The 26,740-nt window shown below is 39.8% G+C and overlaps 1 protein-coding gene and 1 long non-coding RNA gene across 4 annotated transcripts; one reads left to right on the top strand and one right to left on the bottom strand.

Annotated features, from left to right (window-relative positions):
- Positions 1-2,889: 2,889 nt before the first annotated feature.
- Positions 2,890-10,945, top strand: LOC143879682 (4-coumarate--CoA ligase 2-like). Its single transcript, XM_077382176.1, has 5 exons — positions 2,890-3,934; positions 5,798-5,996; positions 9,327-9,540; positions 9,640-9,742; positions 10,475-10,945. The coding sequence occupies exons 1-5, from the start codon at positions 2,960-2,962 to the stop codon at positions 10,592-10,594; spliced, it is 1,611 nt and encodes a 536-aa protein (XP_077238291.1). The 5' UTR covers positions 2,890-2,959; the 3' UTR covers positions 10,595-10,945.
- A 2,343-nt stretch (positions 10,946-13,288) lies between these two features.
- Positions 13,289-22,477, bottom strand: LOC143878363 (uncharacterized). Of its 3 annotated transcripts, none has more exons than XR_013250942.1 (4): positions 21,978-22,477; positions 16,221-16,342; positions 15,180-15,339; positions 13,289-13,653 (listed from the first exon to the last, which is right to left on the bottom strand). It is a non-coding gene; the product is annotated as an uncharacterized LOC143878363 (long non-coding RNA). The 3 variants fall into 3 exon arrangements; XR_013250940.1 differs by lacking the exon at positions 21,978-22,477 and adding an exon at positions 21,497-21,888; XR_013250941.1 differs by lacking the exon at positions 21,978-22,477 and adding an exon at positions 21,502-21,888.
- Between the last annotated feature and the right edge of the window lie 4,263 nt (positions 22,478-26,740).

Raw genomic sequence — 26,740 nt, 5'->3', positions numbered from 1 at the left:
ATACAGGTGCATCCAAGGCTCCATGCACTGTATTTTCTCGTCTACCTGTCTCTAGTTTCATCTGTTTTTACTCTTTGGTATCCTATCTCTGCAAAAACAAAACCAGCATTTCTTTATACTTAAATTTTGTTAAGGTTTTCCAGTCTATTTCGTTTGTGCATAATGCCACTAGAAGATAAATTTGCTACGACCATGTGCACATCAAATTGTCAATTGGTGGGTGCAAATACTGTCTTAAGGAAAACAAAGGAAGTAACGCTTCTTGCAACAGTTTTTATTCATTTTCTTATGTCTTCATGTTGAAAGAGAACAAGATCTAGCAATCCATAATCCGAGAAATGACCGATGATCACCCGGTCATTTACGAAAGATGGAGAGTTTGACTGTGATAATCAATCACGCGGTTCTAAGTACGGACCAACCTACAACAAAGGAAAATTTCTACCGGCTGAGTCGGTCATGGTGGTATATCAATGTGCTGGCCCACACGGAAGATGGGACCTTCTTCGTACCTAAAATCTCACACACGAAAGATTGGATCTTTCCCCAACTTTGCATCCCTTTCACAAAGAAATTTTTTTTAAGAAATTAAAACAAGCCATGTGGCTTGATATAAATGGACTGGCTATCCACGTAGCTATGGTAGGTGAGAATGCTACCTTGCTACCTTCCAACCCCATTTTCTGGGTTTTCTCCTTTTTCTCTCCTTCGTCCCGGCTCCTGGCTTGGCTTAAGACTTTGCCTGCTCCTCACTGTTATTAATTCTCGTTAGTCATCGCTTGTATTTATCTACTTTAACCCAATTATAGTCCTTCACAAGCTTTTATTCGGTGATGGCTACGTAGCTAACGTGAAGCCATAAAAGCAGAAGCTACCCCACATGAATGGATCATATATCATTTCCGCCCTTTCTTCCCCGGGCCACCCCTTTGGCTACTCTTTTACTCTACCCCGGGGAAGAAAGAGCCAAATGTATCATTTACCTAATCTAAACCCTTCATTCCTAAATGAACCCTTTGATTTGTGGAGTTCTCATTACTATGCCGTCTAAAATTGGGGGCCACCAATTGAAGGGTTACGATCATCCCAATGTGGTTTTCTGCAGCAGGGCCCACATACGGCGGAGACCAAAATATCAATGGCTTAGATTATTAAATTATGACGAGCTACTGTATATATAGTTTTGGGCAGTGATTTTTCTAAGGTATGTTAGACCAAAAACAAAAAAAACCGTCCAAGAAGCATGTCCAAAGCCATAGCTCAATTTATTTTAGAATACAAATCCTCAAAATAATTTCTCCCTGAGAATCTCAAACAAGCGTGTTGTATGGTGATCAGGGCCGTCCGTTTACTTGGGCACCTCCTAGGACATGTGGAACCCACGCATTTTTAATCTCACTGCCCACAGTGTGTGCGTGATTCATGAAACTATTTTGGCAGGCGTCACTTGCACGGTGGAGACTTGGAAGGCCCGTTAATGGTCGGGGCATTCTAATTGCTCGACCACGACTCGTAGTAGGTGAGACTGTGATAATCACTCAGGCCCTGTTTGTTTCAGATTATCACAACTGATTGTGAGTCCAAAACAAATTATTAGAGCCCAAATTGGATTCGAAATGGTTATAATAATTTGAAACAAACGGGGCTTAGAGAAAATCTTGATAGGATGGTACGAAGACCATTATCCATCAAGTCTAGGTTAGGGTTTTTTTTTTTTTACGGTTTACACCATAGGATGAACCAAACCGTCCATTTGATGGTCCACAAGGTAAATAGGTTGTGCCCAAAATATCATTCCCATAGAATGATCCCAACCGTCAGACCTAGAGTGGTTTCCATAATATGCAGTTCCTCTATAACAGAGGGCTAGGAATAGGATCATCCTAATGAAATGAGTTTTGGGCACAACCTATTTATGTTGTGGCCCATCAATTGGATGGTTTATATCATCTTATGGTGTACGCCGTACAGTACTGTTTGGAAATTAGTGCTATATAAGGGCTTACACCATATAAAAACTCCATTTTTTGTAGTCATTTATCGTATCGAGTTTTTATATCGTATCGAGTTTTTATATGGTGTAAGCCCTTATAGTCATGTATTTTCCGAAAAGTACTGTACGGACCACACTATAGGATGATCCAAGCTGTCCATGTGATGGAACACAACGTAAATAGCTTGTTCCCCAAAAGTCAATTCCATTGGATGATCCTAGCCCTCCAATCTTTAGAGGTTAATATACAATTCCATTTTAGATCAGAGGGTTGGGATCGTCCTATAGAAATGATTTTTTAGACACAACCTACTTACCTCATGGCCCATCACATGGACGGTTTGGATCATCCTATAGTGTGGTCGTACAGCATATTTTGAAAAATACGGGGACCATATATGGGCTTACACCATATAAAATCTCCTCGTTTATCTTATGAAATGAACCCGAAAGTTATACTTCAAGTTCAACGGTCTCGATTGCACATATATACGTGTCATGTGGTATTAATCTATAGCATTGATAAGCCAAAAGCCAAAGTCCAAGGCTCGGAGCCGTATCCGAGAACTAGGTGAAAAAAAAATGACGCCAGCCCGCGTCACGCTCATGTTAGGACCAACGTCGTAGTAGGTGAGACTTCCCTGGACGCCGGGACTTTGTCCCGGCCACGGTGGTAGGTAAATCCGACGTGGCACAAAGTGGAAAGTTTCAGGCCAAAATGACCCTGCCATCAAAGCTACTCCACCTCCACCAAAGCACCTTCACCAACTTTCCTACTCAAAAAAAATAACCCCTCTCCCATTTATACCCCTAACAAACTAAAACAATCCCAATCAACACCCATCTCTCACCATCCCTCTACCCGCTCCCCCACCAGTATATTACCTTCCCTTCCCTTCTCCACCCAACTCAAACCCCTTCCCAACAAAAAAAAACACACAAACCAAACTCCCCCAAATTCCTCTCATGGATTCCACTCTTTTCCAATCAAAACTCCCCGATATTGAAATCCCCAATCACCTCCCTTTACACACATACTGTTTCCAAAACATCTCATCCTTCACCTCTCGCCCTTGTCTCATCAATGGCTCCACCGGAAAAATTTACACCTACGCCGAAGTCGAACACACCTCCCGTAAAGTCGCCTCCGGCCTCCATAAGCTCGGAATCCAACAAGGCCACGTCATCATGCTTTTACTCCAAAATTCCCCAGAATTTGTTTTCTCTTTCCTCGGCGCCTCCTTCCGTGGGGCCATCACCACAGCCGCTAATCCATTCTACACTCCCAACGAGATTGCGAAACAAGCTAAAGACTGCAACGCGCGACTAATAGTAACACATGCGTCCTACGTGGACAAACTTCGAGACCTTGCACATGATGAAAACATCATGATCATGTGCATCGATGCCCCACCTCCCGGTTGCCTACATTTCTCCGAGCTTTTGGCCGGAGATGAGAACGAGTTACCGGAGGTGGAGATAAATCCCGACGATGTCGTGGCGCTACCGTACTCCTCCGGCACGACTGGACTACCAAAGGGAGTCATGCTCACGCATAAAGGACAGGTTACGAGTGTGGCACAACAGGTGGATGGTGATAATCCGAATCTTTATTTTCATAGTGAGGATGTGGTTCTTTGTGTATTGCCTTTGTTTCATATTTATTCTTTGAATTCGGTGCTCCTCTGCGGGCTACGGGTGGGTGCGGCTATATTGATTATGCAGAAGTTTGATATTGTGGCACTTATGGAGCTTGTGCAAAAATATAAGGTCACGATTGCACCGGTTGCACCTCCGATCATGCTTGCCATTGCGAAGAGTCCGGCGATAGACGATTATGATTTGTCGTCGATTCGCACGGTTATGTCTGGGGCTGCTCCGATGGGGAAGGAACTTGAAGATACAGTGAGAGCAAAGCTTCCTAATGCTAAGCTTGGGCAGGTATTTGGATTTTAACTGTTTCTTTTTTAAGATTTTGAAGTTGATTTGGGGACTACGTTATTTTTATAATTGCACAGATGCAGCTTGTCTTTTCTTATTTAAACAGCTGTCGAAGCTTATTACAGTTCTCGAAAAGATCTCAGCAGTTAATTAGAAGAGAAAAGACAAGTTTAATTTGTGTCAATATAAAGAAATGGTAGTGCAAATATCAGTATTCTTGATTTAATGGGCTTTTTTATTATAATCGTAGGTACTATAGTCCGAGGACTACTTAAGTAGTCAACCCCTGCATTTCGTAGTTTGCTCTCCACCGTGTGAAAAATAGGCTAATAAAATTTCGGATTTTGGAATTCCAGTTTTCTTATTTCCAGCCCTGCAATGTATTTTTTTTATTTTCAACAATCAATGCAAACCAAAGAAGAGTTGAAAATTGTGAACCAGAGCCGGATCCAAGTCCAAATGAACCTAAAACCAAGGTTTTATATTTCGACCGGGTTTCGGTCGAGAGCAAAACTGAAATGGTGTATAGTCAAAACGTTACAAAATTTCGGCCCAAATTTTCGACCGAAATTTCATTTTCCCAAAATTTCTGCCAAAATTTAAGGAATATCACGAAAAAAAAACTAGATTTTGTTTAATATTTAATATTATCCCGAAATTTCATAATAAATTACCGCCGAACTTTCCGGGATTCCGTCGAAATTTGGGTACGTTAGAAAACATTACATCATCAGATTTTGATAGATTTAGTTTGAAATTTCGGTTTCGCATTTAAAACCTTGCCTAAAACCATGGTTTGACCGAACCAGGATTGAAACGAAATCACATTGAAACTGAAATTTCCGAAACGTACAAAATTTCGGTCCCATAAAAAACGGTATTTCGAGTGCTGTACCAAATTACGACCGAAATTTCTGGATGTCGGTTGAAATTTCAGTTTCGGATAACTCTAAAATTTGAGCCGAAACCGAAATTTAAAACCTTGCCTAAAACCAATCATCTTGTGGGGTCCACTCCAATGGTTCATAGACGTGAAAATCCTAATCATTGGGTTGTTGGCGACAAAGAGATGATTAAACACAAATTGTCAACAACATAATCTACTAAAAACAAAACGTTAATTTGCTTCAACCGCTAGGATCACAGCTCATAGTGGGCCCACTAGATGGTTATTAAGTACCTGCTCTGATGAACTAATGGCTGACATCATTTTCCTGTTATTTATTTATTACTTACTTTGCCTTGTCGATATCCAATATATGCATTTAGCAGAAAATTAGATTATGATAATTATTATTAGAGATTTGCTAGTATCGTTTATGAGTTAATTGATAGCTCCCTATTTTATATAAATATTTAGTTTTTATATATGAGAGCGAATAATTAATAGCCCGGTATATACCCAACAGCTGGTATATAAGATATTCACCTCCCGCAGACCAGCAGTTATGGAGATTGGAGATGAATGGGTTCACAATTTCTCTCCGGATTTGGACCTCTTTTTGGGTGGGCCCCGTTCTTGGGGGCCACATGAATGGAATATACACCGGACATATTTAATATACAGTATATACTCGTTCACTTCTTTTTTGTAACTTAATGCTTTGATTGGTTGACCCTGTCACATGTAAAATGGCACTCGTTACTTCTTCTACTACGTGCTTTACTTGGAAAACATAAGTGAAGAGAACGATAAACTTGTCACTTTCAATAGAAATTAAATTACGCAACTTCCAAGAAGACCACACGCGACAAACTGCAAATGCATTTATAGCTTTTCTCCCAATTTACCCCTGCACGTTAGAAAAAGTTTACTGATTTAACTGTTGGATCTAAGGTTAATATTGGTATGAAATTTTGCAGGGTTATGGTATGACAGAAGCGGGGCCCGTACTCTCCATGTGTTTAGCTTTTGCAAAGGAACCATTCGAGATAAAATCGGGTTCTTGTGGAACTGTAGTGAGAAACGCGGAGTTGAAAATTGTTGATATTGAGACGGGAGCGTCTCTGCCACGCAATCAAGCTGGGGAGATTTGCATTAGAGGAAGTCAGATAATGAAAGGTAAAAGTTTCTTTTAGATTTGATTATTAGACTTTTTTGGTAAATTATATCGCCGCAACCATATTTTGATAATTGCACAAACCCAACTTGTCTTTTCATATTTCATACTCAGAGCTTTTTGGGAGCTGTAATAACCTTTACAGCTCCCTAAATAATAAAAGACAAGATGAGTTAGTGCAATTATCAAAATATGTTGTGGCCCCTATTTTTTTGGCTACTTATGAAATGGACGATGTTTCTCTAGAATGGGATTTGGTAGGCAACTTTGCCTAAATCCTTTCCAAAGTGAGTCTATGAATTAAATGAAGGGAGTTGATATTTTCGCTCCCCTTTTAGACCAATCCACTCCAAGGGAGCGGAAATATCAACTTCCCTATGCTTTGGATATTTCCACTCCACTTTTAGACCAATTCACTTCAAGTTGGAGTGGATTAGCCTATAAGTGGAGCGGAAATATCAGCTCCCTAAATGAATAAGACAATTTACTAAAAAAGTGAGTTATGTGGCTATTCTCTCCTAGAAGAAAGTAAGCCGATAAATGGGTTTATGAGAAACAGCTTAGAAAAGTCCCTTTAGAATAATTCATTGTTAATGCTCGAGTCAATCAAACTCCTTTTGACACGCTAGAGTAAATAAAAAATTGGTGCTGTCAAACATTGATATTGATTTTGCTTAGTTTATCAAGTGGTGGAGGAGAGCAAGGTAGGTGGGGGAGGAAGAGAATTGAGAGGATACGAGTGACCCGACGGTGAGAAGTGGAAGAAAAATAGGTAAAAGAAAAACCCTCGTCAAAATAGAGCTTTTTGTTTTCCTTGTTTTTATACTACTTCACATTATTTCCTCACTCATGCCCTCTCATTTCTCCACCTCCCCAACTCTCCCTACCCCTCTCTCAACACTTGGTAAGCTAAATTCCATGAAAATAAAATAAAATCCATGGCTGCTAAACATGGTCTTAGTTTATCAGCAAAATGGTGTGACAAGGAATTTTGTGGGTTTTTCTACAGTACATCGTAAATTTTGTCTCCCCCCCCCCCCCTGCCACTTATGGCGTGAAAAAAAGAACGTGGCAGTCTCTCTCTCCATGGAACGTGTGGCTTCTTTCTCTTTACGTCTAAGTTTTTAAATACTATAATAATCAAACAAAAAATATTAGGTGTGAAGTCTCTCTCTCTCTCTCCACCCCTAGTGCACCAATCCAATGATCTAACCCGTCCATCCTATGGCCTTTAGCCATGGTGCGAAATCGCTCGGACAAGACCCTAGGCGTCATACCATATGGGTGTCCTATTAATCATAGAGTTTTTTTTGGTGGGTGTAGTCATAGAGTTTGCATCTCTTTCCTACCTCGTTTCTTGCATATCAAGAATGCTTTTGTACATTTAAAAATTTACAAGTTGCTGCTGTGTTTGCTCCACCAACTTAGAAAGTTAAAAAAGTTAAAAATCCCAAAATACCTATACTAAGTGCCTCCAATCATCATGAAAAGTGGTTGGCACCTCTCAACCCACCCTCCCCAAGTCTAAATAGACCCCTACTTAGCACGCGAACTGCTATTCTAGTGTGCATCCACGTGAAAGAATAGGGCCCTCAATCAATGCATAAATAAACATTTCTTGTATGTGACTTTTACCAATATATTCCTCATTTGCACAGTACAATTTCAAACGTTTCCCTTCAACCACATCATCTAAAGTCATAAATTTTCAGACTTATGTTCTTTGAGAAATATATTTCCATCCACTTTCCTTTCCTTTCTACCCCTTTTCTGTTTGCAATTTTCTGACACCGGCAGCATTTCGATCTCTTCTCGTTTGTCTTTTTATTCATTTTCAGGAAAAGACAAACAGAAGGGCAAAAATTCATAAGTAACAGATTTCACTAATCTTGGATGAATTCAGTGGTAAGAGCTTAGGATAATCATAGAAGGTCATAAGGTGTGTGCCAATGTTGTTTTGGTTATGTTAGATATTGATTCTATAAGACCTAACATAGATAGGGTGTCCCTAAGAAACCATCTCCATAGGATCATGCTAAGCGCTGATTTGTGGAGGTTGAAAATGGACGGCTAAAAATTGGCTCCATTTTTTGCCTCTACAGGTCGAATGGTTAGGATAATCCTATGGAGATGGTTTGTTAGGAACACCCTATCTATGTCAGGATCTATGGAATTAGTGGGCTCGATGAGTCAAACAACATGAGAGATGCCCTATTTAAAAACTCCGCTCAGATAAGTTATTTGAGCTTGAGCTCATAAACCACGCCCTCATGTTATACTTGTAATATTGCCCTTAAGGGTATAACTGTCATGTTAAACTTATTTTTTATATAAAAGGGCTTGGGAAGGAGGGTTGTTTTGATCAAGTGTTGGAATTTGATCATCGGAAACGGAATTTGGGGAAGCCATGTTTTGGAAGAAAAAAAAATACGAAAGGACGATTTTAAAATTTAGGAGAAGAATTTGGAGATAAGATCACAGGGGCTCCGATACCAAAAACAGATTTATGAAACAAGAGAATAATTTGCAATCCAGTTATTTCTGTTTCACCGGTTGGTTGTCTCCTTTTATATAAAGATAAGTTGAACATAACAGTTATACCCTTAAGTAAGGGCAATATTACAATTATAACATCTTAATAATTTACACGCTTAAAATTGGATAGAAACCCTAATCTGACCTAACTACTCTATTTAGCTTATTTACCTAATATAATCAATTACCTCATCAAGCTTGATCTAATCCAACCGTGAGATCTTAATGCAATCCAACTGTGAGATCTTATTAACATTAATAGAAGGAATTTGCTAGCGACCATCGTAGAAGGCATTTCGTGTCCTAATTTATTTATATTAAGTGCATGGTTTTAAATTTCTATTTCGGCATAAATTTCGGTCTTATCCGAAACTGATATTTCGGGCAAAATTTGGTAAATAGCGTCAAATTCCGGAGTTTTAGGGCTAAAATTTTGGCTGAAATTACCGTAATTTCGGCAGAAAATTTTAACCAAATAAAAAATAATTTTTTTTTTTTTTGAGAATTTCGATGAAATAGCTGAGATTTCCTAAATTCCGACTGAAATTTCGAACGAAATTTGGTAAATGTCGGCCATTTCGGTTTCGGAACCTTTCTGTTTTGGTCTCTACCGAAATTCGGTTTCGGAACCTTTCTGTTTTGGTCTCTACCGAAATCCAAAATTTCGATCGAGATTTAAAACCATGGTGAAGAAATGCACTCCAATGCCGCTTGGAGAAAATAGTTGGACAAGAGCAATTGAGAAATTTATTTTAAAATTTAAAATTCTTCTAACACTTAAAAGTGCAATTATCCAGGGTACCTGAACGATCCAGAGGCTACTAAAAGAACCGTAGACAAGGAGGGTTTTTTGCACACTGGAGACATTGGCTATGTGGATGATGACGATGAGCTCTTTATCGTGGATAGACTGAAAGAACTCATCAAGTACAAAGGTTTCCAGGTCGCCCCTGCTGAGCTTGAAGCCATGCTCATTAATCACCCCAACTTAGCTGATGCTGCTGTAGTTCCGTAAGTCTTAGATAATGATCAATTAAGAACAAGTTTGATTTTATTAATTTTCCCTTTCTAGATGATGGATTCCAACCCGCATTTGATTTGATTTTTCAGCATGAAAGATGATCTTGCGGGTGAAGTTCCGGTGGCATTTGTCGTCAAATCCAACAGTTCAAACATCACCGAGGAAGAAATCAAGCAATATGTTGCTAAACAGGTAGATATAGAAGAAAAATCAATATCCAAAAGTGATTATTAACTGTGAAACAACCAATTACTCCAAAACCTCAAGCGGTTAGAGTTGGTGTTATTTAATCATTTATACTTCAACACTACTGCCCCTTGGCCTTACATGTGACCCCTCTTTTGGGTTGGCGGTATAGGTAGATTTTTAATAACAAGGAGTTGATGGGTTTTAAACCCATTACTTGCCGCAAGTATAAATGATTAAGAGCACGGCTAGGAAAACTGGATCAACCATTGGAATCACGTTTACTAAAAGACAAAGTAAGGGAGCACAAATCCCTATGAAGCAATAAATACATCATGAAAATGGTCAAATCAATAGTCATATCAACTCCGTTTTTATTTCCAACACGGAATCCCGTTTCCAAAGTGTTTTCCAATGGTTACCAATTCCGAAAGGGAAGGGAAGTGATATATCCGCCCCTTATAAGTACTTGGGACACCCACCCGCAGTGTACACGGCAATCAGCCCCATTGAATCCTTTTGACCAAAACTACATCAGCCCCTTTGCAGATATTGACACACTATTAAAAACCCAACAACTCCTTCATATTAAAAATCCGCGTGTATGGCCAGCAAAAAAGAGGGGTCACATGTTAACAATCTATTACACTGATGATCACCTTTTTTTCTTTTCTTTTTTGACATCACCATCCTATTTTGTTGCTTACTAATTTACCTTCATTTCCATTCATTTTTCAGGTGGTATTCTACAAGAGGATTAGCCGGGTGTTCTTCGTGGACGCCATTCCAAAAGGGCCTTCCGGCAAAATCCTTCGGAAGGATTTAAGAGCAAAGTTGGCAGCTGGTTTTCCCAACTAGCCCGTGACGCCTAATCTCCAAGTGACCATAGCCTTCGCATAAGGGTGCCTTACTATACTCCACCCAAATTTCCTCTCCTGCAACAACGATGAATACACGAAAGAAAACTGAATATAGTGTAGAAAAAATATCCATTTCGCAGGGGGCCAAAGCATTAAAAGGTGCTTATGATGGGTGGTAGATCCACAGACTACGTTTATTTCGTGGCAGACCCAGCTGGAATTATCATTTACTTGTGATTTTGATATGTATATCTATATGAGATTTATGTATTCTTATGAAGTAATTACTGAACATCTAATGATTTGTATAAAACATCTTTCCAAACCATTGAAGATATTGTGGTCTCAAGCAATCCCATCCTAGGCTGCACGAGTAGGACCCCACCATGTATAAAGTGACCAGAAAAATTGTACTGATTGGACGATCCGGACCGTTGGATTAGTGGCGCCTCTCAAGTGGATTTAAAGAAAAATGTACCCCTCCATGGGTAGGGTTGTTCAATCGGCGCAATTGGGTTGCCATTTGCGAACAACTGGTCTGGTCTGCAGGTGGGGACCACGATTAGTACTCAAGCAAGCTAATGCCTGAAAGAAATATCACCGAGATGGTTCAACAAGGTAGGTTTTGGTGGGATTTGATCTTTATTTTGGTTTGGTTGTCTTGGCTCTAAGTTCTTGGGTTGGGTTGGGAGGGACCCCAACCCGATCAACTGGACCTCTTCGTATTGCTAAAGTAGAATACCCTTAACCTAATTATGTGTCAATATTAAACTTATTTTCTTGTTTGGCTGTTCTTTAGTTTATTTTCTTTATGATTAGAAACCATTGCCTTTGTTATCCTGATATATAGATCGGATGGCTACGATTGTCCAGATACTATCTTTTTTTTTTTTTAGGGCATTGATAAATCGACTCCCCAAATGGATAAATCGACTCCCCAGATGTCTATCTCTCTCCTCTTTCTCTCTCTAACCTAGAGGAGAGAGAAAGACACATGGGAGTCGATTTATCACTCCCCTTTTTTTATTGGGAGAACAAGGCCACCTGGCTTCAGAATCACTCGTCTATTCCACCATTCATCTGAAACATTGGAATCTGCCTTTTTCGTTTTTCTCCAGATGGCCATAGGCGTGCTCATTGCGCTATCCGCTAGGAAACTTGGCAGTCTATATTCGCCTACCCACCTAATTTTGGTCGGTGTACTCCTTGTCTTTATTATTGAAAGAAGAAAGGTTGGTTTAAAAAAGTTTTTCTTTGCCTGTCGAAGTAGAGAAGGAGCTGGAACGACAAGAGAAAGAGCGTGTAAAAGGAAATTGCAATGGAGACGCGTTTGTTTCATGTTTTGTCCTAGACAGCACTCTTACTATTGCTATAAGGAAATGAGTACTGTATGGACCGCATCCATGGGATGGAACACAATGTAAATAGGTTGTTACCAAAAATCATTTCCATTAGGATGATCCCAACCCTCCAATCCATAGAGGTTTCCATAACACACAGTTCCACTATAGATCTGAGGGTTGAGATTATCCTATAGCAATGATTTTTTGGGCACAAAATATTTATGTTGTGGCCCATCACTTGGACGGTTTGGATCATCCTAGTTTTTGAAAAATACGGGACCGTTAAGGTCTTACACCATATAAAAACTCGTAAAATATTAACTCTCTTTATAGTGTTAGAATACTCAAGTTAGATTGTTGGGGTTCTACGCAAAAGCGAATAGTCTCACATCAGTAAAGTGATGGGGATGGGGATGGGTTATAAGAGAATGGGCACCCTCCCTCTAACGGCTAGCTTTTAGGAGTGAGTTCTACCCGGTTAAATTCCCTACAAATGGAATCAGAGCTCAAGGCGTGGTAACCTAGGTTTGCCTCTGAGGGCGGGAATGTCACTCGGGAAAGATCTGGAAGGGCAAGATTGTCCACTTTGCTTCCGCGTGGAGGGGGAGATTGTTGGGGTTCCACGCAAAAGCAAATAGTCCCACATCGGTAAAGTGATGGGGATGGGTTATAAGGGAATGAGCACCCTCGTTCTAACAGTTAGCTTTTAGGAGGAGTTCTACCCAGTTAAATTCCCTACAAAGTCCAGTCATGACATCATGTGCCCTTCCCCTTCCAACATTCCACAAAAGAGCACTATTTTTTTTTTTTTGATGCCATAGGGTATCCCCACCCCACTTCGTGGGGCAGGACTAGTCCCTAGGGATGCACGCAGGCAGCCGGTAGACCACGCGCATCGGTTGAACAAGGGGGGATTCGAACGCTCGTCACTGGGGAGCATACCCATGACTTTACGCCAAAGAGCCACACCCTCCCGGGTTACAAAAGAGCACTATTGGAGTAGCAAAAACAAAAAACAGTCCAAAAAAATAAGGAAAATAGAAAAAAAAATCCTAATTTTCAGCCCACTCTCATGCCTTCCTCACTAATTTCACTCCTATCTCACAACTAGATAGAAGACTATTTCATAATTTTTTTTCAGGGTTTCCAAAGAGGCTTTAATGTCCTGTTAACAAATATAAGAGGCTTTAATGTCCTGTTAACAAATAAGATTAACTAAAAATAGGCTTACTTGCAAAAAGGGGCCAATTTTGGTGGAATCCATAGAGGCCCTCAGATTTAGAGGCATGTCCATACTCCATATCTAATGAGTTCAAGTTACTTAGATAACCTTTTCTCAAAATGACTTTTATTAATAATAAAGGTCGTTGTACATTATATGATAGACAACAGACTTCCTGGCTCTATGAGGGATGTTTAAAAACTCGATTACTCAATTATTGATTCTGCTGAATTGACCAGCTCCTGACCCTATTCTGTCAATAGAATGTTCTCAAAATGGGTTCCTCATGGTAGTGTCTGTAACCCTTCTCTTCAGCTCAACTCAACTCAACTCATGCCCAGAATGGCAGAATGGCACTCTGCAACTCAGGCCCATTCCACTCGTTTCTCCAAATCTCCCTCGAAATGCTCGCACACTTGCACCACTGTTTTTTCAGAATGAAACAGAGTCGCTCCGCCTCCGCATAGTTCCATTCCACATGTTTTGCCTACTCTGGAGAAAAAAGAATGAGGACCGTTGAAAAAACACAGCCTCAGTCTCGCTGAACTAGGGCTGCAACAGGGTCGGGTTGGGTCGGGTTTTTCAAAACCCTAGCCCAACTCTGGATCCCATTATCTCGGCCCTGACCCGCCCTAACCCTGAGTCAGGACCGAAAAACCTCAAACCATTGCTCGCCCTACAGGGCTCAGCGGGACCCTGGTTTGCCTTGACTGGCCCTGATTGGGCAGGGTCAGGCCGGGCTGGCCCTAATTGACCCTAGTGCAAATACTTGTTAAGAGTGCCAAAAATAAAGCAACCACATATCATATAGAACAAAATGATCAATAAACAAAGAAATGGAACAAAATAAGGCAATATGAATTCAACAACATGACGGGCCATCAATCCAAGATAATAGAAAACATTAGCAAAAGAAACATGCACAGATGGTTCAATGATATAATAGAAAACTTAGGGTCGGGCCAGGTCAGGGTCATCCGAGGCATTAACCCAGAACCCGACCCGACCCTGAGTCAGGGCCTAAAAAATGAACCCTGACCCGCCCTTAGGGTTGGAAATCCAGCCTAGACCCTGTTCGGCTCAGGGTGGGTAAGAACTGACAGGGCCAAACTTGCACCCCTAGGCTGAATTGACTCCCCAAGACCATGCATGTTGCCAAAAATTGGTCTTATGCAAATGGAGGAAAAAAATTAAGGGAAAATTACAGATAGACCCCTTGTGGTTTTGCATTTTCCGCTTTAAACCCTGTGGTTTGGAAGTTACCAAAGACACCCCCTCAACTTCCTGACATTTTTAAGTAAACCCCTCCGTTGACGGTCCGTTACTTTAACCTGACGGAATGACTAAAACTAACCATGGTTAATATTTTGAGGACAGAAATACCCTTTATCACTGGTTTTAAGCCATTTGCAAAGGGATTAGGGTTACGCGATTTCCCGCAGCCGCCGCCGTCATCTCCGGCCATCGCCTCCATCGCCTTATCAGGCCACCGTCGTCACCTCACCACATACAATGAAACCCCACCCCATGGCTACATCAAACCCACATTTCAAGAAAAAAAAACATTGATAAAAATATAAAAAAATCCCTAAACTATTAGGGTTTATGTGCAAATCATGATAATGATGTGAATGAAGACAAATTAAACTCCTAAATCGAGGGTTTATGTTGATAAATAAACAAGAGTCTGAATCCAACCCTAATTTCAGTTGGGGAAGACAAGGGCATAACAGACATTTCCCCATTTCCATCCACTCCGTCACGTTAAAAAAAACCACGGAAAGTTGAAGGGGTGTCATTGTTAACTTCCAAACCACAGGGTTTAAAGCGGAAAATGGCCAAACCACATCCGTATATGTAATTTTCCCAAAAATTAAAGTGAAGAAACAACCCCAACCCGAATCAAGATAAAACGATAAGAAAGGGTTTATACACCTTAGGAGTTTGTTTTTAGGCAGTGTAGTCCAGTGACTCCATAAATAGTATAATTAAAACACAGATAGGAATAGAGAACAGACCTAAGCACAGATTGTGAAGTTTATACTTATATAACTGCTTCTACTTCTTGAGATGAGGAAAGCACTGACAAAGGTCACTCTTGGAATGCCTAGCTTCTGCATGTTCCTTGCATTTCATCGTTGATGTGGTGCAGATGAAGGTCTGCATGCATACCTTGCACTGCATCCAATAAGAAATAAAATCTCATCAACAAAAGGAATAATCCCAGATTAAAGTACACCCACAGCCATATACAGTAATCTCAGATTTTCAAAACAGACCAGCACTTCTTTGGAAATCTATATCTGTACACATCCACATCACGGTATTGCATGGACAGCAATTTTTTAGAACATTATATACAGGCAACTTTAGCATTTCAATATAAAAAAATACGCACCAAAAATATTGAAAAGATGTGCAGTAATTTTCTTTCCACAGAAATAACGTATGGCACACGACTCTTTTCCTTGCGGATGAAGAAAGATCTGCTTTCGTTCTTTAGTAGTAAATTGAAAATGAGTGAAACTAACTGCCACATTTTAAATCGAGAAAGAGGGAGAACAGTACAAATCAGACTTGTTGAGTCCATAGAGTAGAATTTCATTGGTCTTGGAATCCATGTTTCAAAATGCGGATGTGGGTCAAAACAAGGCCGAAGAAAATCCTGGTCAACTCAGCATGACGCGGTCGAGTACTCGGTTGACTCGGCCATAACTCAGGAGAGTTAAAAGGAGTTTTTATTGACTTTGTACAAACACAGAAGACAACCGGGGCAAAACAGAGAACTCGGCCAAGGCAAAAGGGAGTCAACTCGGGGGAGTCCACGATGACACGGGTGAAATCAAAGTGCTTCTTGAGAAATGCAAGGAATAGCTGTTTTTACTTGTTCGAAGTTTTAAGATTGTTCGGCAAGAAAAATAGCACAATCACAACACGTGCATTAGGAATCTGAATGAGTTGGTTAACAAATAAGATATGTTAGTGTACAACACTCGTGCAAATTTTTTTTTTCCTTTTCTCTACCAAACTTGAACCCAACACCTCATGGGAGCACTTACAGCCTCAAACCACGATACCAAGTTGGAGATTGGTTACAGCACTTGTGCAATCATCCAACAATAAATGCGGCCAGAATTTGTTCCTTTCGTCCAATAGAAAGGCCCGGTGCTACATTGTCAACCTACACAGAAAAATCAAATACCAGGAAGAGCCCATTTAAGTAGTGCCCTTTTTAAGAGTGCAAACAAAAGTACTTGCAGAAAAACGTTAATAGACACTATAGTAGTGCATGCTTCTTGCAACAAGCATAGTGTAGACACCTTATTTCGTTCCACCTGACCTGACAATAGTCAAGTTGTAGTGCACCAATGATGATTGTGAAACAACCAATTACTCCAAAAGCTTAAGCTGTTAGAGTTGGTGTTATTTAGTCATTTATACTTTAACACTCCCCGTCACGTTTGACCCCTCTTTTTTTGGTTGGCCGTACACGTGGCACATGTGGCCCCTCTTTTGGGTTGGCCGTACACGTGGATTTTTTTTCGAATTTTTTTATTATTATTAAGGAGTAGAAGTACCCAAGGACCTTCCATGAGGCAATAGTTCCGATACCTTGAGAGTTGGTGTTATTTAATCATTTATACATCAAAAATGATGAATTTAATAGTCTTCTTCTTGGAGAGATTAACTTATTAGTATCCAAATCCTAATGAGCTGAGAGACGAAATAGTCATCTTTTATGTAAATTACAATATTTCATTAATTCAATTTTCAAAGAAAATACTTCAAATCTGAGCCATCCAATGTGATCAAAAGGGTAAGATTTAGTCAACGTTTGATTAAACAAGACACCCAAATTTCAAAAATACTTCAATATCCCTCTCAAAACATTTTCTAAATCCAATTTTCAAATACATTGCCATTTGCGATTGCGACCCAAAATGCAATCATTAGATTCGAGCCTTTGCGATCACCAGTCGTTGTAAACCACAAAATTCAAATAAAATAAAATAAAAAGAGAAGAAGATAAAAAGTGGATATCGAAACCACGGGAAGGAAAATAAAAAGTGAAAGAGAAGAAGATAAAGATGTTATGTTCAATATGAGGTAAATGTTTCTTTTTGAAGGTGAGACTACAGAACATGAGCTCTTCATTATATAGACTACCATAGAGTATACATAGTGTATGGGTTTCCTATTTAGTAGGATAACCTTCTAAAAATGACTAAGGGAAAATTACAATCAATTTACTATAGATACAATCAATCAACATGAATATGAGAAGGACAGAGGACCAACTATAGAGAGATATGCTGAGGATTGAACGCTATCTTCAGAGAATTGCCATCTTTAGAGAGATGTGATGACGATCAAATCTTTAGAGATTGCCATCTTTAGAGATCTGTTCATTGTACTATTTTGAATGTTGATTTGAACTATTTGGAAGTTGTCATTGCTGAACTATACTACAGATCTTCCTATTTTTATTTCTAGTTTTGTTATCCCAACTGTATCTAGTCATAGTCATGAGACTTTATTTTTGTGGCATGCAAGGCTAGGGCGAGTGGGTTTTTTGTCCCTATGCACCATGATTACCACTTTTAAAACTGAATGAAAAACTTTAAAGTTTCGATGTGACATGCAAACTTTTTTAACATGTTAGAAGTAGAACTATTTACCCCTCACATGTGTCGATGCGGTCTTCTTTTGATTTGGTTCATTCTAATGTTTGTGTCCCTCTCCAATCACATCTATTGATAGTTCCAGGTGTTTTCATATTTTCATAGATGATTGCTTTCGTGCCACTTGGATCCATCTGATAAAGTTTAAGGAAGAGGCTTTCTCTATGATTCAAGTGTTTTATGGGGTGATTTGTACTCAGCATGGAAGCCTTATAAAGTCCCATTGATCTAAGAATAAAGGATAGGATACCTCCAGTTCATTTGTTCAATTCTTTCAAAACCATGGAATAGTTCATCAGTTGTATTGCCCATACATCCACAACAGAATGAGGCTGTTGAGCGTAAGAACAAAACCTTATTAGAGCTACTCGGTCTTTGTTGTGTGGTATGCATGTTCCCAAGTCTTATAGGTCCATGGTTATACTTCCTATGTGCCATCTAATAGATCACACTCTTTGTATTTTACATGGTCGTACTTCTTTTTAGATTCTGCGACTTTAGGGCCCTGTTTTCTCATATAGCTAGATTTTTTGGTTGTATGTGTTACTCAGGACCTTCGTCTGAATCAACTTAAACTTGATGATATACTGCTATTAGGTGTGCAACATCGGCTATTCTAGCTCTTCCAAGGGTTATAGGTGTTATCCTTGGTCTCGCCATTTTTGTACGTCTATGGATGTTACTTTTAGCAATGATACAACTTTTTTTAGTGCTCTGATCATACTACCCTTATTTGTATGTTATCTGTGCCTTTTCCTATTGCTGATCTTGTGGTTTCTTCTCCGCATTTGGCACCTCGACCATGAGACTATGTTACTTATGTTCATCGAAGACAACACAGCCGTTTCTCTCGTGCCCCAACTTCAATCTTCCATTCAAGAAGCTCCTACAAGTATATACTTTCCTTCACAATCCCCCATTGCTTTAGTTGATATTCATGCTTTTTTAACTGACCCTACGATGCAGACAGGTCAGAAAGATCATTAATCATGCAACTCTGATACTAATTGACACAGGACAGCTAATTATAATGGGTTTATTGAGTGTTGAAAGTTGATTTCAGATGACAGTAGGTTAGGAATGAGATTAACAAGGTCTGCAAGAAAGGGTTTAGGAACTGGTGATGGTTAGAACCAATTACAGGACAGCTGTAAAAAATTGAAGTAGTGGATTTAAGACTGGTTGGGTTTAGGAGTGATGTAGTAGGTGTATTGCAGAGTTTCAGGCAAGGAAATGATGTGCAAGGACTGTTGGGGAATGAGACAGGGCAGGGAATAATTCACATCCAATAACAATTAACTGTGAGAGGGCGAGCCTTGACGCAACGGTAAGGTTGCTCCATTGTGACCTGGTGGTCACGGGTTCGAGTCATGGAAACAGCCTCTCTGCACAGCAGGGACAAGGCAGCGTACATCTAGCCCTCCCCAGATCCCGCAATGGCGGAAGCCTCGTGCGTTGGGCCGCCCTTTTTAAAATTTAAAAAAAAAACAATTAATTGTGAAGGTTTATAAAGTTATAGAACAGGTTTTCTGAAAGTGTCAATGCTGTATTTAGGAACAAGAGGGACTGATGGGATTTGGGAGGACCTAACAAACATAGGAAAAATCTGTGACAGGGTCTGGAACTAGTTCGGACATAGATAGAGTGGACTGTGAGATGTAGGCAAGGTTTCTGGGTGAAAACAAGTAGGGATCTTATCAACTGTTGGTGGCTGTTAAGTATTGCTTTGGGCTCGAAGAGATGGATACTCATCACAGTAAAATGGTAGGATTTAGTGACACATTTAATAGGAAATGGTATGGGTTAGGATCAGGGTAGGAATAGGACTAGTTAAAGTTTTACAGGTTGTGCTGTCCAAGAAATTGGACTGAAACTGCATGTAGATTCATTTTTCTGCGGGGTCCGAAACGGTTACCGAAACCGAAATTTTAAACCATGGTTAGGTGTACACAGAGTAAGTTGTATGTAGATTCATTATATTATTTTATTCTTTAGTATTGGCCCTCGTTAAGGGTGTTTTAGACATTGTACAGTAAGACTAGGAGATGAATGTTAATATAAGACAAAGGAGATGTTCTTGCTCCTAAAGCATTTCACACAGATTTGGATACTCTTCTTCTCTATCTCTTCTCCTCTTTACTACTTCAGTAATTTCTATCATCATTATCGATCTATATAGGCAATCAAACATATTTTATGGTCTCAAACAAACTCTTTAAAAGCAAGTGTCAGAAAGTTAAGTTGTGTCATCGTCGCTACAAAAGCACACAAACAATTTTTCTAGTTGGGGCAAGCTCTCTACTGAGAAGGTATAGACAATTAATATACTTCTTCACCCTAATGAAAAGTATAGCTTCGCAAGTACACAATGTGTTTGATGATCTAGATCCTACAAGGACAAAAGCTAATGAAAAGTATAGCTTCGCAAGTACACAATGTGTTCTATGTTCACGATAAGTCATCTTGATATTGCTCACATGGATTAGATTTAAAAAAAAAAAAAACAATAATCAGATTTTACTAAAACTAAAGCTAAATACAGAAGAAAAAAAACATGGTTTATCTTGTAAGCTATAGCAACACCCTTATGCACCCAATAAGGGTGTTGCTATATGCTTAAATATGGAAAATAGGATTCACAAAAGTTATTAATCTCTTGATCAGCTAGATATCAATGTCATGAGGAAGATGTTTGTGTATTTTCAATAAAATCCTGTTCCACAAGCCGATCAAGACTCTTCAAAAGCCCAATTCGAAAATGAATAATTTCACCTGAACCAATCTAGAGAACTGCACATGATTATTTACTCGCACGGCAATAAGAAAGTTCTAGAAAACCATAAAATTTGGAAGACAGCATTTTCCTACTGATACTAAAAGGTGATTCAATACAGATACAACATAAAAGCAAGAAAATGGGCAAGATAAACATAATGCCTGACCTGGATGGTCATTGCCTTTTTATTTGTATCAACCAAAATTTATGTATCAGGTAGTCAGAAAGTCGGAAAGGAAAGGTTCTTCATTAAATGGGTATGAAAATAAGCACAGGATCCCTGTTGGGGTTTCTTGTGAGAAATTAAATGAAAGGCAAAGAAGATAAGTAAAAATAAAAGAAAATGAGATCAAATGAACCAAAAAAAAAAAAAAAAACAGAAATGGGAAAGAATTGTGAGGAAAGAGGGAAAGGGTCCTTGATTGCTGGTTAGAGATCCTTTCATGGCAGCCCAATTGCCATTTCACTTTTCTTTTCAGCTGCAAGATATAATAACAATAATACAGCAATGATCACAACAAAGAAAAAAGTCTAGGGTTCTTTCTCTCCCATCCATATCTTTCCACATCTATCATGATTCATGAATTCCTATGTTTCCTTTCCTGAATAACATTGGGACCAAGGTTACCCTATCAATAATAGTCAAATATATTAAGATCTTGTATTTACGGTGGTCAACCCTAAATCCAATGAATTCAAGAGAAAATAAATTTATAAGTAAACAAAAACGATAAATAAACCAAAATTCAACACGAAGATTATGGAAGAAAGGCCAGTCTACCACTTATCAATATTGAATTTCAGCAAAACTAAACGAAAGCTAACTCAGAAAAAAGCATAGATACTAATACTTCTAAAGGACGAATATGTTAGGTACCTTACCGATACGCCAAAAGCTCCAGAGCTAATGGAACGCGTTAGGCAAGGCCCTTTAAACCTGTCCCATACTAGGCTGGGTCCCACCCAGTCCCATACCTAGGCGGGCCCCACTCAGAACCGTAACATACCACCACGCTTCCGAATCCGCCGTCCTCGGCGGCCCACTCTGTGACGGCTTTCACTCTGGCCTTTCCAGGTAGTCCTTCTCACAGGTCGCCCCTTCTGTGACTCGAACACGGGATGTGGTGGCTACTCTGATACCAAATGTTAGGTACCTTACCGATACTCCAAAAGCTCCAGAGCTGATGGAACGCGTTAGGCAAGGCCCTTTAAACCTGTCCCATACCCAGTCCCATACCTAGGCGGGCCCCCGCTCAGAACCGTAACAGAATACACAGAGATTTCCCATAGATTACACACACACACAAAAAAAAAAAAAAACTCATGAGATTAAAAAGAAGAACATACACAGAGATTACCTTTGGCAGCTTTTTGCTTCTCGAAGTTCTTCTCTCATTTTCAGTAAAAGGGAACAGAAAGCCAGAAACACTCTTTTTTCCTTCAGATCACTCCTCAAAGAGAATGAATTGTTGATTAAAGAGTCAAATTAAAACACGTAACGAGACTCTCAAATAGCCAAATCTAATACAGTAATCCCTCTATACGGCATTTGAAAAAAAATATTAAGAATGCAGCTTATATTATACGCATTTTATATACCCATCTCATTGGATTGCAGGGAATTTCAGGAAAAGTTTGGAAAGGAAAAATATATCTCAAATTTCCTACCTATCTTTCACACGAAAAAAACATAAGATGATTAGCCCTATTCAATTTTTATTCAGAGGAACATTTGATTTATGATGATATCCCTCTAAATTAATCATAATCATCTTATTTTCCTCTCGGGAAAGAAAAAATATTCTGAGAAAAAATTTTGCATCAAAAATGCTTTTCTTGCAAATGAAACAGGGTCTAAGGGATGCTGCTTATTAAGAATGGTGGGGGTGTTAATCTGTCGCCATGTATATTAAAAAATAACGGGAGATGATATTTTCACCTCCTCTGCGGTATGCATTCGCCACCCTTATAACTTGAACAGTGGGCAACTTTAACGCTTTTTGACGTCAAATCACGTTACAAGTGGGCGAAAGCATAGGGGGGATATCAGCGCTCAAAATAATAACTGAATAATTAAGAAATAATAACTGCCTGCAAATTGATCAATGTGTTGCTATAGTTTGGAATAAAGAAATCCCTTGTTTTTTCGCATCATATGAGCAACTACACACAGTTACCATTGATAAGGATCAACAAATCCAAATAATATTTGAACCATGACCTATCCAACGTAGAGGCTCATCGGATAAGGCTATTCAGATGGACCATCAAACCATCCACTTGTCAAATACACGAGCGCTGGATCATAGCATCAATACAGTAAATAGCTACTTGTGGATAAGTGAGACGAAGAGCACCATGATAAGCAGGTGGAAGTGGCGACACATCATCTCCCAATATCATCTTTGTAGGTCAACTTGTGTTGGTCTCTTGTCTGCCACACTTACGCTTTGAGATGCAAAGGGACCTCTCCCCATCTCATTCTAAACCTCCAATGAAAAAGCGATTTGTACACTCTACATACTAGAGAAAACATTAATAGCTGAGACTAGGGCTTTACATTTTCAATGACTGACGGAACATGCGAGAATGCATGAAGACTTGAAGAGGAACCTATAGATCCCAAATTAGGTAATGATGGTTAAAAATGGTGGGACCCACCCATGTATAGTATCAACACAGGTGGGTCTCTTTATTTCCACAGAAGGGACCTAATTGATCTCTATTTAGTCAGCACGCCTGGTGAAACCTATAAACTATAGATTGCAGTATGCGTATTTTGGGTTAAATCAGAGCTTGGGTTTCCTTTGCAAAGTGACTTTGGGTCGGACAAAAGACTAAAGGAAGATGCATGTGAATGCAAGAAATGACTAGAAGAGGATACAAGTGAGTGCATGATCGGTCATATATCCAAACGCACAGTTTCATTCTATTGTGGCTTTTAGTAAAGAGACTTGGATGCATTGTTCATGTTTCAAAGTGATTCATGTCATGCCAAGGGGCCTTTGCTGTTGCATCATAAACTCATTACAAAGCCGACCCCCACCAAGTGAAGTCTAACAGGTGCAATATGGCCTGATGGGGTGTAAAAAGATCCCCACTCACGGATCAACACGTGGCACCAAGGCAGGCCCACATAATCATCACCCAACAAGGGGTAATAGGGTCATTACAGCCGAAAAAAATGAAAGATCAAGTGTAAACCTTACCCAACCACGATCTTGCACCTGTCCAAGAGCATGAAGGAAAGGGTAGAGTTTGATCTACTAATATGCTGACACCTGTCCCCAATGGCAAAAGGGTAATCCAATACCTAAAACTCCACTATAAAAGGTCTCATAAGGCTCAAAGGTAGGGGACCTAATCCCTAAAAAAAGCCATCATCTCTAGCTTTGGTTTTCCCAACTTTGTGCCCATTACTGACTTGAGTGTCAAAGGGCCCGTCCGGAGCTACGACTCCGGGTTGGTCTTCTGACCTCGTGTACTTCTGTGCATGACATAATTCTCAATTAGCTCAGCAGTTTGGACCCGCCAGATCAGCTCTTTCGTCACTGCCTCATCTGTTACCAATTTTGGGCCTAACATGGCCCATGGTGCTCTCAACTGTCTAATGTGCAATTAAAGTTATTCGAATGAGACTGAACACAAATAGAAGCTACAACTGATTGCATGGGTCACTAATAGCGACAAATGAGATGGAAATGAAATTCGTTACTATAAAGTGACGATTAATTTTCCGTCACTATAAGGGGTTTTTCTTGTAGCAAAGGCCTAAAAGGCTACATCCTCAACTCAAGACGCACTTTTCCTTCTTATCCGCCTCAAGAGAACTAATTATTGTTGCATAAAAAAAAGATAGAAAAATAAGGGAAATGTTATCAGCACTACCATATTTTGATGATCACATTCCTCACTTTATTAAAATGTACGGTATGGCCCGCACCATAGGATGATCTAAACCGTCCATGAGATGGACCACACCCAAAATAGGTTGTGCCCCAAAAATCATTTCCATAGGTTGATCCTAACCCTCCGATCTATAGAGGGTTTGAATCAACCCTCTAATATTCAGTCCCTCAATAGATCGAATGGTTAGGATCAACCTATGGAAATGATTTTTGGGGTACAAGCTATTTAGGGTGTGGCCCATCTAATGGACGGTTTGGATCATCCTATGTTGCGGGCCATACTATACTTTTTAATAAAGTGAGGAGTGCCATCATCAAAATATGGTAGTGCTGATAACATTTCCCAAAAATAATCATAGAACATGATAGTTTTACGGGGTTCGATACAGACCAAGCTGGTGGTCCAAGATCTTTAACCATAGGTGAAGATTACAAAATATAGGTATCCCAAAGGTTTACAATCAACACTTTATATAGAATCCAACCCTAATCCCACTAAAGTGGATTCCTGAAAAGATAGATATGATTTGACACCACAAGAATAACCCCATTTTATGATCTGGAAGTACTGCCCTCAATTCCTCGCCTGGGGCAGGGAGAGATGAGTCAAGGGTAGTGGCGCTTTCCCCCTCCAAACCTGTTAAGACTTTATTAGGTGGGCGCACATTCTAAGAATGGATCACATAGAATAGAATTCGAAGCATAAATGTAACAACCAGGTAGCTACTGTGAACTACTGGTTAGTCCAAAAGCTTAAAAGGTGTTATTTATTCTTCTATACTTTTAACACTCCTCGTCACGCTTGTGGTCCCTCTTCCTTTGGGTTGGCCTACACATGGCACATGTGTCCCACTTTTGCGTTGACCATCGCATGTGGATTTTTGACATCAAGGAGGTTTGAACTCAAGACCTTAGTTCTGATACCATGTGAAATGAACACTCACTCCAAAAGCTTAAGCTTTTTGAAAAAAACGTTATTTATTCTTTTATAGTTTCATAGCTACAACATCGCATTTTTGTCGGTCGAGCGAGGTCCCGACGAAATGCTTGTGTCAAGTGGGATTGGCCTTTGGGACCACGTTGAGGCAGGTTCGCATGTTCATTACAAAGCCAGACCAAATGGGGCAATACTAAAAAACAAGAGTATCCTAGTTGCAGCCTTGTGGTCGATCTCTATGTGCCTCATTGTCTTGTAGTTTTCTTCGGTTCCCCTTTCTTTCCCATCGCTTGCTACTTTTCTTTGGGGGGGGGGGGGGGGGGGGGGGGCACATTCAAGAGGTCCTGCACGAGGTATGACCCGTTGCGTGATATGTACCCCCGATATCTGGTGCACACCATCGTTTTAGGGATGCTGAGTGGGGCCCATTCCTTGGTAGAGACCTTAAGCCACTTGGGAGAACCACGACCTGGCATCTCCTTTCCAAGTGATGAGACCTACACGTACTCATCACCGATGGTGGTGATTAGCATTACGCTTACATTCAACCCCTAAAGGGGGTCAAGCATAGAAAATATTTTGTAATGTAATCATAAGGCATTGAATATTGTATTGCTATTATTGAGATAGGGTTAGTGATTGTTAGCTGATTGTAATGTCATTATCATATCAATAAACCGGCAGAGGTCACCGCCAAACCCCAGCTTACCTATTAAAAATAATAATAATAAGACACTGGATTGTAATTACTATCTTACACTCTGAACCCTAAAGCCTAAACTATAACGCACTGTTTGTTTTGGATTTTGAGAACCGACTGTGAGTTCAAAACTGATTATTGGACTCAAAATTACAACAAGACCTAAACCTTTAAACCCTGAAATGGGCCGAAGGTTAGTATGGAAGCTCAGAGACTACCACTCTCTCTCATTCATAATGGGAGAGAGTGGTAGTCCTCGAACAGCCAAAGTAAATAGCCGGCCCTAACTTTCATCATGTGTAAGGCTACTATCCTTTTAAGTTTCCTTGGATCAAGTGATCCTGAGCCGAAGGGTGAACGGACCATTTTATTTGTTGAATGTGAACCATTGGTATTTCCATTCTAACCATCTTTGTGATCGGTTGGCTGGTAAAAACGGCGGTGAGAGCTTTAGACAATGGCCCACACCTTTCATTGTTTGTCGTTGAATGTGACCCTTCCCTATATGCAGTTTTTTATCTTCAATGTTCAATGAAGAAAAATATACACCGTATTGGATCTTAGGATGATTTGGTT

The sequence above is a fragment of the Tasmannia lanceolata genome, unplaced genomic scaffold (genome assembly GCF_043159265.1).
Source record: "Tasmannia lanceolata isolate RefF3 unplaced genomic scaffold, GAP_Taslan_0.1 ptg000006l, whole genome shotgun sequence".
In the NCBI taxonomy this organism is placed as follows: Eukaryota; Viridiplantae; Streptophyta; class Magnoliopsida; order Canellales; family Winteraceae; genus Tasmannia; species Tasmannia lanceolata.
This window is presented reverse-complemented; position numbering and strand designations above follow the sequence as displayed.

Coding starts and splice junctions, on each gene's coding strand:
- LOC143879682 (XM_077382176.1), top strand. CDS start 2,960: ATGGATTCCACTCTTTTCCAATCAAAACTCCCCGATATTGAAATCCCC. Junction 3,935..5,797: donor CTAATGCTAAGCTTGGGCAG/GTATTTGGATTT, acceptor GAAATTTTGCAG/GGTTATGGTATGACAGAAGC. Junction 9,541..9,639: donor GCTGATGCTGCTGTAGTTCC/GTAAGTCTTAGA, acceptor TTGATTTTTCAG/CATGAAAGATGATCTTGCGG.